Genomic DNA, 14,487 nt, shown 5'->3' on the forward strand with positions numbered 1-14,487 from the left:
GCTATATATTGACTGAGGAAACCACAGAGCCTTAGTCATTTTGGGAACCAGCCATTGGTTTGGTTTCCTTCGTTTTTAATTTTTTCATCTCTGCTATACACTACATAGTTCCTCCATCTTCCCTTTTCTGCTACTCTTCTTTCCTTTCCTCTCTCCTTCTTTCTCCTCTCCCCTTTTATCCTCTCCCACTGTACATCATCCTCTCATCTCCTACCCTAATTTCTCCCCTCCTCTGCTTCTCTTTTATCCTATACTCTCCTCTTACTTCCTCTCCTACCCTACCTTATCCAGTCCCCTTTCCTCCTCTCCTACCCTACCTTCTCCTCTCTTCACTTCTTTCCTGTCCCTCCTTCTCCACACCTCTTTTAGTTCTCTTCTCCTCTACTTTCCTCTCCTCTTCTCCTTCTTCACCTTGTTTCCTCCTTTCCTCTGCTTCTTCCTGCTCTCTGCTTTTGTCCCCTCCTTCCCTCTTTCACCCTACCTTGTCCTCTCTGCGCCCCTCTACTCCTCTTTCCTCTTTTATTCCCTACTCTCCTCTTTCCTCCTTTCCTACCCTACCTTTTCACCTCTCCTCATTGGTCGTCCTTTCTCATCTCGTCTTTTGCTCTCCTCTCCTTTCATCTCCTCTGCTTCCACCCCACCTTGCCCTCTGTGCTCCTTTCCTCTCCACATTCCTCTTTTATCATATACTCCTCTCTCTCCTCTTTTTTCCTCTCCTGTACCTCTTTCTCTCTTCTCCTTAGCTTTCTTCTCCTACCTTACCTTGTCTCCTCCTCTCCTCTGTCCTTTCCTTTCCTTTCCTTTCCTCTCCTCTCCTGTCCTCCCCTCCCCTCCCCTCCTATCTCCTGCCCTGTCCTCTCCTCTCTTGTCCCCTTCTCTCCTTTCCTCCTTTTCCTCATCTCTTTTGTCCTCACCTCTTTTATCCTTTCCTCTTTTCTCATTTCCCCTTTTCCCTTCTCCTTTCGTAACCTTACCTTGTCTCCTTCTTCCTCCTCACCTCTTTTGTCCTTGCATCTTTTATCCTCTCTCCTCTTCTCATTTCCTCTTAATTTTTTCTTCTTTCCTTTTCTCTCCTCTCCTCCTTTCTCCTCTTTCTCCTCCTCTCTACTCCTACAATGTTCCCGTATCTTCTTTCCTCTCCTTTCCTTCTTTCTCCTCACCTCCCATGTCCTCACATCTTTTATCTTTTCCTCTCTTCTAATTCACTCTCCTCTTTTCTTCTCTTCTTCCCTTTCTCCTCCTTTCTCCCCCTCTCCTCTCCTACCTTGTCCCCTAATCTCCTCCGCCTCACCTCTTTTGTCCTCACCTTTTTTTATTCTTTCCTCTCTTCTGGTTTCCTCTCCTCTCTTCCTCTCTCCTCTCCCACCAGCCGAGAGGAGGAGGATCTATCCGACAGGCCCAGCCCCCTGCGCTCTGACTCGTCCACACTTTGTGACAGGGGAAGGCTGGGCTGTCCCGAGCATTATCTAAACACTCGCACACACACCGCCTCTGACACACACACACACACACACACACACACACATACATATATGCACACACATGGACACACAGTAACTGCCTGTGCCAGAGCCTGCCTGCGCTCTCAGCTCAAGCCCTCTTAAAGCTGTTTTTCTGCTGGAGATCAGCGAGAGCTAACGACACACAGCTGCCTCTGCTGAAGACAGAAGGACAAGAGGAGAACAGAGGGAGGGGAAAAGAGGAGCAGGAGGGAAGAGAGGACAAGCACAAGAGGAAAGAAAACCACCAGCAGCCTCTGAACTTCTGTCTCTCCGGTGCTCCGGTGCAGTCATTCTTCAGCAGGGAGTGTTTTCAGCTGTAGTTCAGGACTTTTTTTGTAAGAGGGGGTGGAAAAGAAGAGGAAAAGAAGAGGGGTTGGAGTTCACATGACATAATCGGAGTGAATGGGTTGCCATGGTGACTCACCCAGGGAGCCTGACCCGTGCAGAGTGAATGGAGGGAGCGCCTTGGACGCCAACTGAACGATAAACTAGCGGAGGGGAGTCACCAGAGAGAGACAGAGAGAGGAGAGGAGAGTGAAGGAGTGGTGGATAGCAGAGGGAGCAGAGAGGAGCGGAGCAGAGGTCGAGAATGGAGGACGGGTTTTCCAGCTACAGCAGCTTGTATGACACCTCATCACTGCTACAGTTCTGCAACGGTAAAACTAATCCTCTCCTCACTCTTCCTCCCCCCATCCCCTCCATTCCCCCGGCTGCATGTTGTTCCTCTGGACTTGACATGTCACCAGCTGACTGGCTAAACTTGACACCAAGTCGATGTGTGTGTTTGTGTGTCTGTGTTGCAGACATGTGAGCTATTTTAGCTCCAGCTTTTAGGGCTTTGGTGAAAAAAGGAGTGCAGTCTGTATGTTCTTGTGTAGCTCAACACGGTGTCATTCTAGAAAGCAATTGACTTTGAACACAGAGTCTTTGGTGCATATTTGAATTAAAATATCCCCCAACTCCACAGGGCATTTAGGGAAAAGCACACTGTCGAATTAGCAGGAAGTTTCTGGAATCAAGGCCAGAATAATGTCAACAGTCTATGTGAGCCAGCAGCCATCAGCAGAGCTAATAAACAAAGACAGAGGGTGGATGAAGAACAGTCCTTTGCTCACAGCAGCTGCCCTGATTACTCTGGTTCTGCTTGATGTGGTGAGCGGTATGTTATGAATATATTTCTCCCCTGTTGGCTGATTGCGATCGGTTTGCTGAATAAGACAGAACAGGGATGACAGAACAGGACACCATTGCTCATGTTGCTCTGCTGCACTAATGTAATTTATCTGCTGGCAGAAGGTGAAACCATACTTCATGCTGCTAATGTTATGGGTGGGAGAGGGTGACTCAGGGAAGAAGGAGAAGCAGCATGACACATCATTATGACATCAGTTTAGGATTTATTTCCAAGAAGCATGAGTTTCTTTTTGGAAGAGTAAAACCTTGTAAGATTTATCTCCAAAACTACTAAACTATGCTGGAAAAAGGTGGATGAGTATAACTCAAACATGTCAGAGGGATTTTTCTCTCCAGTTATGTGAATGAGTGTTGCTCAGTTGGATGGGACCATCACTGCCGACATACTGGCGAACTACAGTTAGTGAGCCCCCTACACAAAGGGGATTATCCCCAACACAATAATAGAGACTACTACAGTAGCAGAGGGACTTTAAACAAAGCTGCAATGGCAATTTGAGCTTCAGTGAACCAGCTAAATGAAGACAGAACTCAATATATCATAAGAAAGAGGAGTAACCTCTTGCACTCGTCAGTGTGGCATCCCCACTGCTTTTAATTGACGTGTTGATAGAGATACAAGTATTGGAAATGCCTCTGATACTGGCTAAAATGCTGGACAAGGTATCGGTGTGCTAGTCTATGCACCAACCTGATACCATGTAGTTCATTTATAAACGTTAAATACATTTCACAACGCGATAAAACAGCCAGCCACATCCCAGAGTATCCTTTATCAAGATACTGAACCCCAGATTACTCCCAGTGGCTGTTCCATCGGTTTGAGCGTATTAAAGCTGTGTGGCAGGTGGCACCTTATACGGTAGCCTCGGCCAGCAGTGTGTGAATGTGTATGTGAATGTGACTCATAGTGTAAAAGCTCTTTGAGTGGTCAGAAGACTACAAAGTTGCGATACAGGTGCAAGTCCATTTACCAACATCTCTATTTTGAATGTGCATCTAACATTTATCAGTGTGTGCTTGGCAGCTGCAGTGACTGTTTGGTGGTTAGTGAGCGTAAGCTATCATTGCTGAAGCACAGAGTAATGTAATTGCCATCAGTGGATAATGAAAAAGTCAATAATATTTACTGTGCTGTGTAAGCACCAGCCGTCGATGGGATGAGGGAGCGCTGTTGTCTGACAGAGGAAATCACAGATGTGGAGTTACACAAAGGTATTTCCCTCCATGGATACTGGGTACCTCAGTACTTTAATGAATCACTGAGGTGAATCCAGTTAAAAGCTTTTATCCCTTATGGATTTCCCTCATTGAATTTATAGCCCTCACAAGAGAGGAGATGCAGACAGAGGAAGAGATGAGTTATAGAAGCTTGTAGTTTGGGTTTTAGGTCATCCAAAAGTGAAAGATGTCTAAAAGATTTTATATGCAAATAGAGAGATATGACGATTAGTTTCATGACTTATTATATGATACATCAGCTTCACTTTTGATGGTGTGTTCCACCAGGAACAAGGAAACAGGAATAGCTCACAGATTGATTCTAGCTAGAAAACTGAGTCACCATCCCATATGTCACAATAGTAAGAGCTGATTCCAAGTAAGTGAAAGTAACTGAGGAAAAGGAAGAGAATGCACCCTCTCTACTCAAGTGTTGTATTTCTGTGTGATGAGCAAAGTGCTGACAGCAAAGACGATAACAACTCAGGTGGGCCGGCTGGATTGACCTGAAAAACAGGCGTAGCAGGTGTTGTACAGTAACAGAATTAGATCTAAGACTTCCACAGAGAGGAAATGACTGACCTTCAAAAATCTCCGAAATTACAGTGTAGTGGCAGGTATAGAGTTTCAGCAGAGGTAAAAAGTTAAATATGTTTTGCCCTCGAGGTTCAGTGTTATGGTGACAGCTGAGAGAAGTTTAGTGTCAGAGCAGTCGAGCCCTTCTTCAAATTTGGACTACATTCTTTTTCTGCTCTTCTTCATGTTACATTACTTTACTTAAAATCTGGAGAATGCAAACTACTCTTTGGCCACTCAGTCTGCATTTAGTCAGCTTGTGAGTACACCCTCCAAGGTCTTTTAAATGATTCCTCTTTTTAACTTCTGGCCAATCATGACCGTCATCAGTTGGACAGCCTGTGAGTTGTCTGACACTCGGGGTTGTTTGTAATCCTTTACAATGTCATGTTTCCACTCAGAGAGAAAGTCGATGAAATAAGACGTGCTGCTGTTGCCAGGGATTTTCCAACCTCTAGCCCCCCCTGCTTTCTCTCTCTCTCTCTCTCTCTCTCTCTCTCTCTCTCTCTCTCTTTCACTTCACACACACACACACACACACACACAAACCTATAACACACTTAACTTCACCGCAAGGGAACAGCGCCTTGTTCGATGTTCCAACAGACTGCTTAATTGGGTGAGCCTTAGTTAAGATGTGCGTGTGTGTGTGTGTGTGTGTGTGTACAAGCTGCAGTGCTCACACATGAGCAGGACTCGTGTGTGTGTGTGTGTGTGTGTGTGTGTGTGTGTGTGTGTGTGTGCAGGGCCTGTAGGCCAAAGTGATATCATACTGCTCCGCCGCTGCCGTCCAGCTGAACCCAGATCCACTCAAAGCAAAAGTCAATGATGTCATCCGTTCGCCTCTCTCTCTGCCTCTCTCTCAGCCCGTGTGTTGTGGAGCATCCAACCAGACTAATGTTCAGAGACTAGGTCAGCTAAACTGCAGAAACACACGCAGACTGCATGCTTTGTCCTCAGGAGGTCGAGGCTAGCTCATGCTAGCTGAAAATTAGCCCCATTACACACTCGGACACACTGACACACACACACTGATTAGAGCTGATGGAGGAAGTGGATCCCTTCAGACAAGCTGTTTTTGTTTCTGTGTTAAATCGATGAAATCACATTTGGAATCTGCTGGTCCTGGAGCAGAGGACAGTTTTGAATAGATTAGTCTGTGTTGTGTGCCTGGTAATTAGATTGCTGGTGTTTTTATAGAATTGACCAATGTTCAGACATCAGATGAGCAGGATCCTTGTTCGTTTTAAGGCCCAGACTCACCAAACCAACATCATAGAACTAGTAGTGACAAAGGCCTCATGGCACCTGTGTTTCGGCCAACAAGTTGTACATGAATGCACCACAAGAACTTCAGCCTATGGCCAGCTAGCATGTATGTTCTGTGCCTGCTTAAAGGAAATAACTCCCCATACCAGCGGGCAGCAGTAGTCTGTACTGATCATTCAGAAAGGGAAACTGAAAGACTGATAGCACAGACTCCAAGACGTTGGTTAGTTAGTCAGTTAGCACATTAACAACCCAGTGTTGCGATAACAGAGGATATTTACTGTTCGCGAGTAAACAATAATGCTAACAATTATTAACTGTTTCTGCTAAAGAGCTACATGGCAGTATAACAATAATTTCGCGATATAACAAGTGTGTTTTGATCTCATGCCCTCTTGACTTGACTTGAGCTCTTTGTTTGCATTTCGCAATCAAGTTTCTCGTCTCCTGCACCGAGCTCATCCGCCAATCAGAGTGATTTCATCCACTGATGGACTCTGCCTTCCCTGACGTCAATTCAACAGACTGAATTGGCCCAAAAACCCCCCAGCAAGGGCCAACTATTGCCAGCAGTGTCGAACACACCACAAAAACTAGGGCTAAAGATGCCCAACATTGGTTGACAGTCAGCCATTGGTTTGGTGTGTCAGGGCCCTTAAGGAATGGAAAATATCGATTTGATATATTTATCACTTTCCAAGGCCGCCGTGGTTGTTTTTACTACTTTTACTGCTGCTACATTTCAACCAACTTTTATCCAAATCTCACCATAACTTTGAAGTTTGATTTCACGCATTTGTAATTGATTTCCATTCATGTCTCTACAGTTTGAATATCTGCTCACAGAGGAATTGCAACCCTTTTTTTTACACAATAATAAACCACAGTCATATGACATGCTTCTCTATCGTCCTGTCCTCTTAAGCTTCATCTTCTGGCTTTTAAAAGATAAAGAAATGTATTTTGACACCCAAATGGCAGATATTTTCACTTGGTTGGATTATGATGGATGTTGTAGACTGTTGATTAATATGTCAGTTATTATTATTGCATAATTGATCATTTGTTAAGTCTATAAAATGACAGAAAGTAGTGAGAGCCTAAGTCTTAATATTTATTCTACCCAAAATCCCAAAACATCACAAACTGCAGAAGTAATGACATTGCCATCAGCCTCAGCTGTACTTTGTATTTAGTGCTAATTAGCAAATGTTTCACACAGAGAACGACTGAAGCTAGTGGCTGCATGGAAGGTAAAATAAACTTAAGTCCAAAAACTTTTGAAAGGCTATGCTTTGGACTATGATTGGCAATTATGTTGAGCACATGAAATGTGTAGCAAAAACCTGCCCAATCATTAGTGTAAAATCATGAGTTAATGCGCTTCCCTGTTCATTACCTCCTGATGTACCAAAAGCTCACGAGAAAATCTGTTAATAAGTAAATCCGGCTCACTTACAGCGCTGTAACACTGATGATCACACACCCGTGTTCATCTCAAAGCACCCAGCCTCTCCATCCAAACAAATCCATTCGCCTGCGTTCATTCGTGAGATTTGTTCATTTACCTTTTGAGCTAATGATGTCTGCTCAGATTTGGATCAAACGGCCTTTTATCTCTGGGCTCCACACTTCACGCTGTACACCCACAGGCACACTGGCAGAGCCCTCACCTTACCAGCAATGGCAGTGTACCATGATGGGAACCAAAACGTGCCAGCAAGACAAGAGGCGGGGGCATGTTGGGGAAGGGAAGATGGTACAGAGGAATTAAGAGCAAAAACCAGCAAAGTGAGTGCATGAGAAACACAGACTGAGTGCAGATGGGTGAGACAGGCATGCAGGGCGGAGAGCAGAAGTTCATAAAGACAGAGGCTCGTTTGATGTTTGTTGGAGGTATTTTGATGCACAGTGGAGGTGACACGACTTCATCCAGTCTCCTCCCCTTCCTGGCTGAGCATCTATAGCTATCTCCATCCAAATCCTGATTCATGATGGCACATGTAGAGGGATTAGGATTAAAGCCCCGCTCACGTTACCAACCGCAGTAAACAGGGGATGCCAGGGAGGAGGAGACTGAGGTGTTTGTTTGTGTATGGGTGAAGTGTTGACTTTTGTTCTCCTCAGAAGATACTGATGGGGCCTTTAATAGGTGTTTGATTTGTTGTCAAAAATTGCCTTCTAAAGTGAGAAATCAAAGTAGTTTCTGTCATGCCTTGCTGTTGAGGTTAAAGGGATGGTTTACCCCAGAATCAAGAATACACATTTTTCATTTTACCTGTAGTGCTGTTCATCAGTCTAGATTATTTTGGTGTGAGTTGCTGAGTGTTGGAGATAATGGCCGTAGAGATGTCTGCCTTCTCTCCAACATAATGAAACTAGATGGCACTCGGCTTGTGATGTTCAAAGAGACGATAAATACATAAATAAATGATTTTAAAAGCTCAGTAGCAATGTCTCTTTACAAACACATGACACTCGGTTGCTGAAGATCAGGGGTGTCCACACCTTTTTGAATTGGGACCAAATTAGACAATGTTAAAATACCTAGGGGCTTCTTAACTGTTTCATCTTTCAGTGAAAAATTATTCAACTTTCCGACGCTCCTGAAAGTAGCGGCCCTGGCTGTCAACTTTACGCATCTTTTCTGTGCATGTCTGCTACCTAGCAGTAAATGTCTGTTACCAGGTAACCATTTCGTTTGTTTGTTTACCACCTGTTTATGAAAACAAATTAGTTCGACCCACTTAGTTCCTACTTGATGAACGTCTACGAACTGTATGACAGTCCAACCATTGTGAGGAGAAGGAAAAATGCAAAGTGACTCTATTTGATTAACAAATATTGCGTGGCAGGCCGTGTTACAATGTGTAACACATGTACTAAATTGGGAACGCTACAGAGTAGATTAGCATGGCCCCTGACGCAAGGATGCCACGCACAATCGTGAAGCGTTCTCACAAATATTGTGTGGCGGGCCATGTATAGTATATTTTAAAAGTCAAGCCGAGGGCCATTTAAAATTGGTCACTGGGCCACAGTTGGCCCTGGGGCCGGACTTAAGACATGCCTGCTCAAGATCATTCACGGACCTTGCTGTTAGCTGATTAACGGAGAAACTATTTTCTCTCTATCAAACTACACCCGTTCACCATGCAGAAGGAACAAGTAAGGAAGCGAGGCCATTAATGTTTACATCTCGTGCTGCTTAGTGGATGCACGCTTCCTTCTGCACGGTGATGCAGTTGGTGGGTGTAGGTCAATAGAAAGAAAGTAGTTCCTTCATGAAACTGGTCATAACAAGGTCTGTAGATTATCTTGAGTAACTGGGTCATGATTTCTGGAAAGAGACATTGCTGTTGAGTTTTTCAAATGTAATTTTTGGGTGCCCAGAGAACCACAAGCCGGGTGTCACCTAGCTCCACTGGCTCTCAGCTTAAGAAATACTATGTATCTCCTCCTCCTGCTTATTTTCTCCCTCCTCCCTGCTCTTTTAAATGATCTATCACAGCCTAGTAAAACCTGCTAGCAAGCTGACCTGCACTCTGATATTTCCTCCTCTCACATAAAACTGCACAAAATGTCAATAGTGAAACAGTGAAAGAGGGGAGCGTTAGGAAATGATGTGTCTCTCTGCCATCACTCATCTGTAACTGTAACATGTACCAGAGTGGCAGTTTAATAAATATCGACCTGGATGGGATAGCTCATCCACTACTGCTGATTCATTTAAAGGTTGGCATTGATTTTCTATTGCTCTGTCAGTGAGAGCACACACCACTCTCCGTTTCCTTTATCTCACGCCAGCCTCCCTCAGTGTCGCTGGATTTTTTCTATTTTTACCACTCTGACTCTCCCCGTCCTTCACCTAGCTTTGCTTTCCCTCTTTCTCAGCTCTTTCTGTTTCCTCCTCACACTCATCCCGACGTCAAACTCTCTCACGCTCTCTGTTTGATCTTGTGCGAGTGCCCCAAGTGGAGCTCAGAGTGCTTTTCTGTTTTCTTTTTTTTTTATCTCCAGACAGCCAGATATTGAGCGGGTGGTTTGGGCCTCTGTAGTCACGAGTCACACTACCCCCTTCCTACTCCTTATCTCCCTCACTTTTTTCTCCCCCTTTCTCCTGATAATGGTCCGACTTGCACTTGTCTTTCACGTTCACGCTGCAGAATAGAGATCCATTAACTGTTACACAGAGTGATGGTGTGTGCTCATTGTAACAATGTACAGCTATATCGTGTGTGTGCAGCAGGCTACAGCAGCAGATTGTGCTGCAGGAGAGTCAAGCTGTGTGTGTGTGTGTGTGTGTGTGTTTAAGATCTGTGGGAGCAAGCAGATCTGTGGCTGCCCTTGTTGCCAGTTGGGAAATGATGCCACTTGCATAACGAAATCAGTCCGGTGTCCTCGTAGTGGCAGTCCTGCTCTCTTCATGTGCCTTAAATATTTGAAAGTATGTCATTCTATAGACACATACTGTATACAGAGGAGACTATACCTGCATAGTGTGATGTGTTGTCTGCGTAGAGGAAGGTTGGGCCACAAGCCAGGATCATACTGAGCCAGGATCAGATCATACTCAATAGCAAACAGCAGCACAGGTGGACATTTTAGCAGAAATGTGCACAGCCCCAGTAATAATCTGTTCAGTATCTACATACATGTAGAGAAATGCCATGAGATAAACATACGCACACTGACTCAACCTCCTGTCAGTAGTCTGTGTTCATTTTGTCTGTATTTGTGCAAGTTTTCTGAAGGTTTATAGATACAGACCAAAGGGAGCAGTAGAGATATTAGGGACAGTGCAGTGTATTTCCAGCAAGACACGACCATAGGACACAACAAAGACATTTTTAAAAATGGTGTAACGGAGCAAATCAGTGAAATAGTGAAAAGAATTCTCTGTCCATGTGTGGCAGTATATTTAATGGCTTCACAGACCATCTGTGTCTTCAATGCTACCTCTGTTAAAGGTACATTATTACGACTTCCTCCACCGTCACTGTGTTTGTTGTCAGAAATTTTTGATTGTGCCATTCAGTGATTGTATCTGTGTCAACGTAAAGGAAGCATACATGAGCCCTGACTGTGACCCATAAATCTAAAGGGCAGTAAGACCTAGACTGAGTGACACTGAGTGACTGAGTCATTATTTACATCTTCATAAACTGTTCCCCCCCTAAAAACCTTATAATGTTTTATGATATGTAATGTTCAGGACTGCAACTAATGATTACTTTCATTATCATCTAAAAATGTAATTATCATTATCATCTATAATTTCCCAGACTGTGTGAGAAATGGTCCAAAACCCAAAGTAATGCGGCACATCTCACATTGAGAAGCTGGAACCAGATTGTTTTCTGCAGTTTTTGCTTGGAAAAAAATTACTCAGATCATTATTCAAATATGAAAATAGTTGGCATTTTATTTTCTGTTGTTTAATTTTTGAACAAATATAACCCACCCTTCAGTCATAATGTCTGAGCTTTGTTAAAAAGCTTAATAAAATCGCTGTTGCTGCCCTTTTTTTAAGGCTGAACTTCAACCGTTGTTGAAAAAAGGTAATAAATCACAATATATTTTATCCCAATACTCAGCATATTGCAACATATTTAAAATTGCAATAATATTATCGTGATAATATCGTATGGTGGATCCTCTGGTGATTCAGACCCCTAATATCAGATACGTTTCTCAATATTAAGGCACCGGTGTCATGATACTTTCTGTTGAGACAGAGGCACTGTCCTCCTTTTTCTGCAGACATGTTTTGCTCTCTTTTTTTGGCTATCTGCTTAAGATCAGTTCCTGATAAAACTCTCTAAAAAATATTTTTTGCTCTTAAGCTACACAAATATTGTTATGCATGGCGTGGTTATCTTGTGATACTGTGCATTTTATTCAGAAACAAGGTCAGAGCCGGCATGCTCATGGAAACAGCCTCTTGGTGAGCCAGCGGGCAGAAGATACCATTTGTTGTCTGAACTGAGTTTTCCCTCTCCTCTCTTTCTCTCTCTCGTCTTTTCCTCCACTGACACACATTCACGCAGCCTCATCCTCATCCTCATGACCCACTAAAACAATCAGGCATGTAAAGCAGGAGTGTGCGAGTTCCTGTGCTAAATATACATACTGACTCTGCGTGTGTGCTAGCAATGCTGCTGGCAGTCCAACATGAAAAGGAGAAGCATTCACTGGTTACGTATGTGTGTGTGTGTGTGTGTGTGTGTGTGTGTGTGTGTGTGTCCATCTTCAAGTTTACTATGTGTGTGTTTGCATACCATAACAAGGTCAGGAGAGGAGACACGCAGGCTGCATGAGTCCTTGAACACAATGTCATAGATGGGTAAAAATACCATGAAAGAGCCAGAAACAGAATGGTGTGGTGCAATGCTTCCACATGGTAACACTAAATATGCTCAGAAGGACGTTGGCTTGTACCTGTGGGGGAGGGTGACTGGTAATAAATTACACAAGTCAGCAGAATCCCGTGGAGAAGCCATTATTTTTAGTCTGTTCTTGCTGCTCAAAGTATCACCAAAGCTATTCTGTCCAATCAGAGAGACACAAGAACAGAAATGAAGGATTAAATTATGAATTTCCACACATGAAGATGCTGTAAAGTGCACTCAGGTATTCAAATGTGTTTCAAAATAGTATGCAAATGATTTCCCGCACAGATCATCAGTGTGTTAGTGCAGGCATGTGAGTACGCGTTCATGTGTGCACATGCATATCTGTGCATATGAATGTCTGCGCATAAATCTCCCTTTTAATCTCGCAGCACGTCACCAAACCGTTTAGATTAATTTAAGATCAATTCAATTACAGTGACAAGGTGAGCGTTGGCTCCATTATATTTATGGTAATTGTCTCCATCAGTCTCCAGTGGGCCTAAAGTCACGGCCCGCTGGTTTTGTTGCTCTTCATCTCTAAACCCTGGCCAGGATTTCATCTGGCCAGTTGTGATGTGAACAGATATAATTAACCTCTCAGTGCTCGTGGTGCAGCTCCCAGAGGCCGCCCAGCACCCTCCCTTTCTTACACCTGCTGTTAATGGAGGAACCAAGGGGGAAGCCCCGGCTCTGCATATGTGTGTGTTTGTGTTCGCGTGTCTTCAGCCGGACTGTAGCAGATGGAGATGGCGAGGGAGAGGAGGAGAATCCCATTAGAAATTCCATTAAAAATAGATTCATCAGGAACACAGCTGCGGAGATGAGAGGAAAAGAGGGTGGACATGATTATTTGGTTTGCTTTTCCCTCTATTGTTGCCAATTTGTCAGTTTCGATGAGGGGTTAAAGGAATATGTCATCCCCAGAACGATCATATGTACGTCAGTTACTCTCTGTGTATTAGGTTGAATTTGGGAAGAACACAATTGTTTTTCTCAAATGCCTCTGATGAATGGCTTTATCTTTACAAACTAGACAGTATGCTTTCATCTGCCAGTAGTTCTAGTGCAGCTGCAGTGCAGTATGATTTGAGAAATCTTTCACCATAAACATCAGTGGCAAATGCCATATTTTGTTCTCAGAATCAAAGAGCAAAGACTTTCTTTTACAGCGAAGGTCAGTTAGGCAGCCAGAAATATTTCATAGGAGAGAACCAGCTACAGATCCCAGTCTGAATCACTCGGAATAAAAGCTCTGCAGATTTACAAACAGCTACTCTAACTATACAATAATACTGTATACAGTTAAATATGCTTATATGTTAAATGCACTCCTTTGACCTTCTTCAAAATTAAAATGAGCTTGTATTATTTAAGGTGCACAGGGACAACCACAGCAAACCAAAAAGGGTTGCAGGCATTTTAATGGGACATGTGAGCCTACTGTGATCTGACTCCACTGACAGGCAGCTTCTTGTCTTGTTGTTTTCATGTATACCAGAAATGACAGAGCCAGATCTCACATATATGATGCTGGGAATGCACAATGCCACAGTGAATTAGGTGTGAGAGGGGAAAAAAATCAATGTTTAGATACATCACGGTTCTTTCTTGAAAGATTATGTCTTGATGTAAGAAGTCAATAATTGGAAATTTAAAACCCAATTCTTGACATTATGATCACCTGTTACAATTCTGTAAGACCAGACCATACATTTCCTTAACGGCTAAACCAAATGGATGGTAAAACATAACTGACATAAACATGCATTGTATTTACGTTCTGAGCTAGTTTATTCGTTGAGTTTTGGTGAGGATGGCTGAGCGTGAGCAACCACAGGTGGATACAATCCGACCACCTTAAAAGCTAATGTATGGATGCATTCTGGCTTCTGTGAAGTTGAAAGGAAAAGAGACCTGAAAAAAATACATCATACATAGAAATCCAAACTTTTGATGCATCAAGATCAGGGTCAGAAATGACCTTTTTTTGTCTACCTGTCTAGCACTGTGGTTGGTGAATTCCAAAATCTACCAGCCACTCAATAGATTACCATACTACTTGTGGCTGGTGAGGGAAGCAAATCCTGCAGCTACTTGCATATTATACAGACATTTGGCTGATGGCTGGTGTTGATCAAGACTCATCATTAATCGTTTTAAAATTGCATTGTAGTCCTAGGAATCAGAATCAAATCGTTTGGTGCCTGGAGATTTCCACACCTACAGTGAACACAGACGGCTGGATATCCGTCTTCCACAAGAAGACAAAACCTGTTCATTAAGCTTTTAGCCACACACAATGCATGACAATGTTATAATAAATCTTTAGG

General features: G+C 43.4%; 1 protein-coding gene and 1 non-coding gene across 6 annotated transcripts in view; both read left to right on the top strand.

The window, feature by feature from the left end:
- The window catches only part of eml1 (EMAP like 1), a 75,381-nt gene that overhangs the window by 16,773 nt on the left and 44,121 nt on the right, over nucleotides 1-14,487 (top strand). The window contains exon 1 of one of the 5 annotated variants that reach the window (XM_050061382.1): nucleotides 1,460-2,158. The exons of 2 other annotated variants lie outside the window; for them this stretch is intronic. In XM_050061382.1, coding sequence (XP_049917339.1) covers nucleotides 2,092-2,158 — 67 coding nt within the window. In that variant the 5' untranslated portion in view covers nucleotides 1,460-2,091. Of the gene's footprint in view, nucleotides 1-1,459; nucleotides 2,159-14,487 lie in introns of those variants that run through there. 2 more of the 5 variants (XM_050061381.1, XM_050061383.1) reach the window with 2 other exon arrangements.
- LOC126401580 (U6 spliceosomal RNA) lies at nucleotides 8,621-8,730 on the top strand. Its single transcript, XR_007571098.1, has one exon. It is a non-coding gene; the product is annotated as a U6 spliceosomal RNA (small nuclear RNA).

This window comes from Epinephelus moara, chromosome 14 (assembly GCF_006386435.1).
Source record: "Epinephelus moara isolate mb chromosome 14, YSFRI_EMoa_1.0, whole genome shotgun sequence".
NCBI classification, from domain to species: domain Eukaryota; kingdom Metazoa; phylum Chordata; class Actinopteri; order Perciformes; family Serranidae; genus Epinephelus; species Epinephelus moara.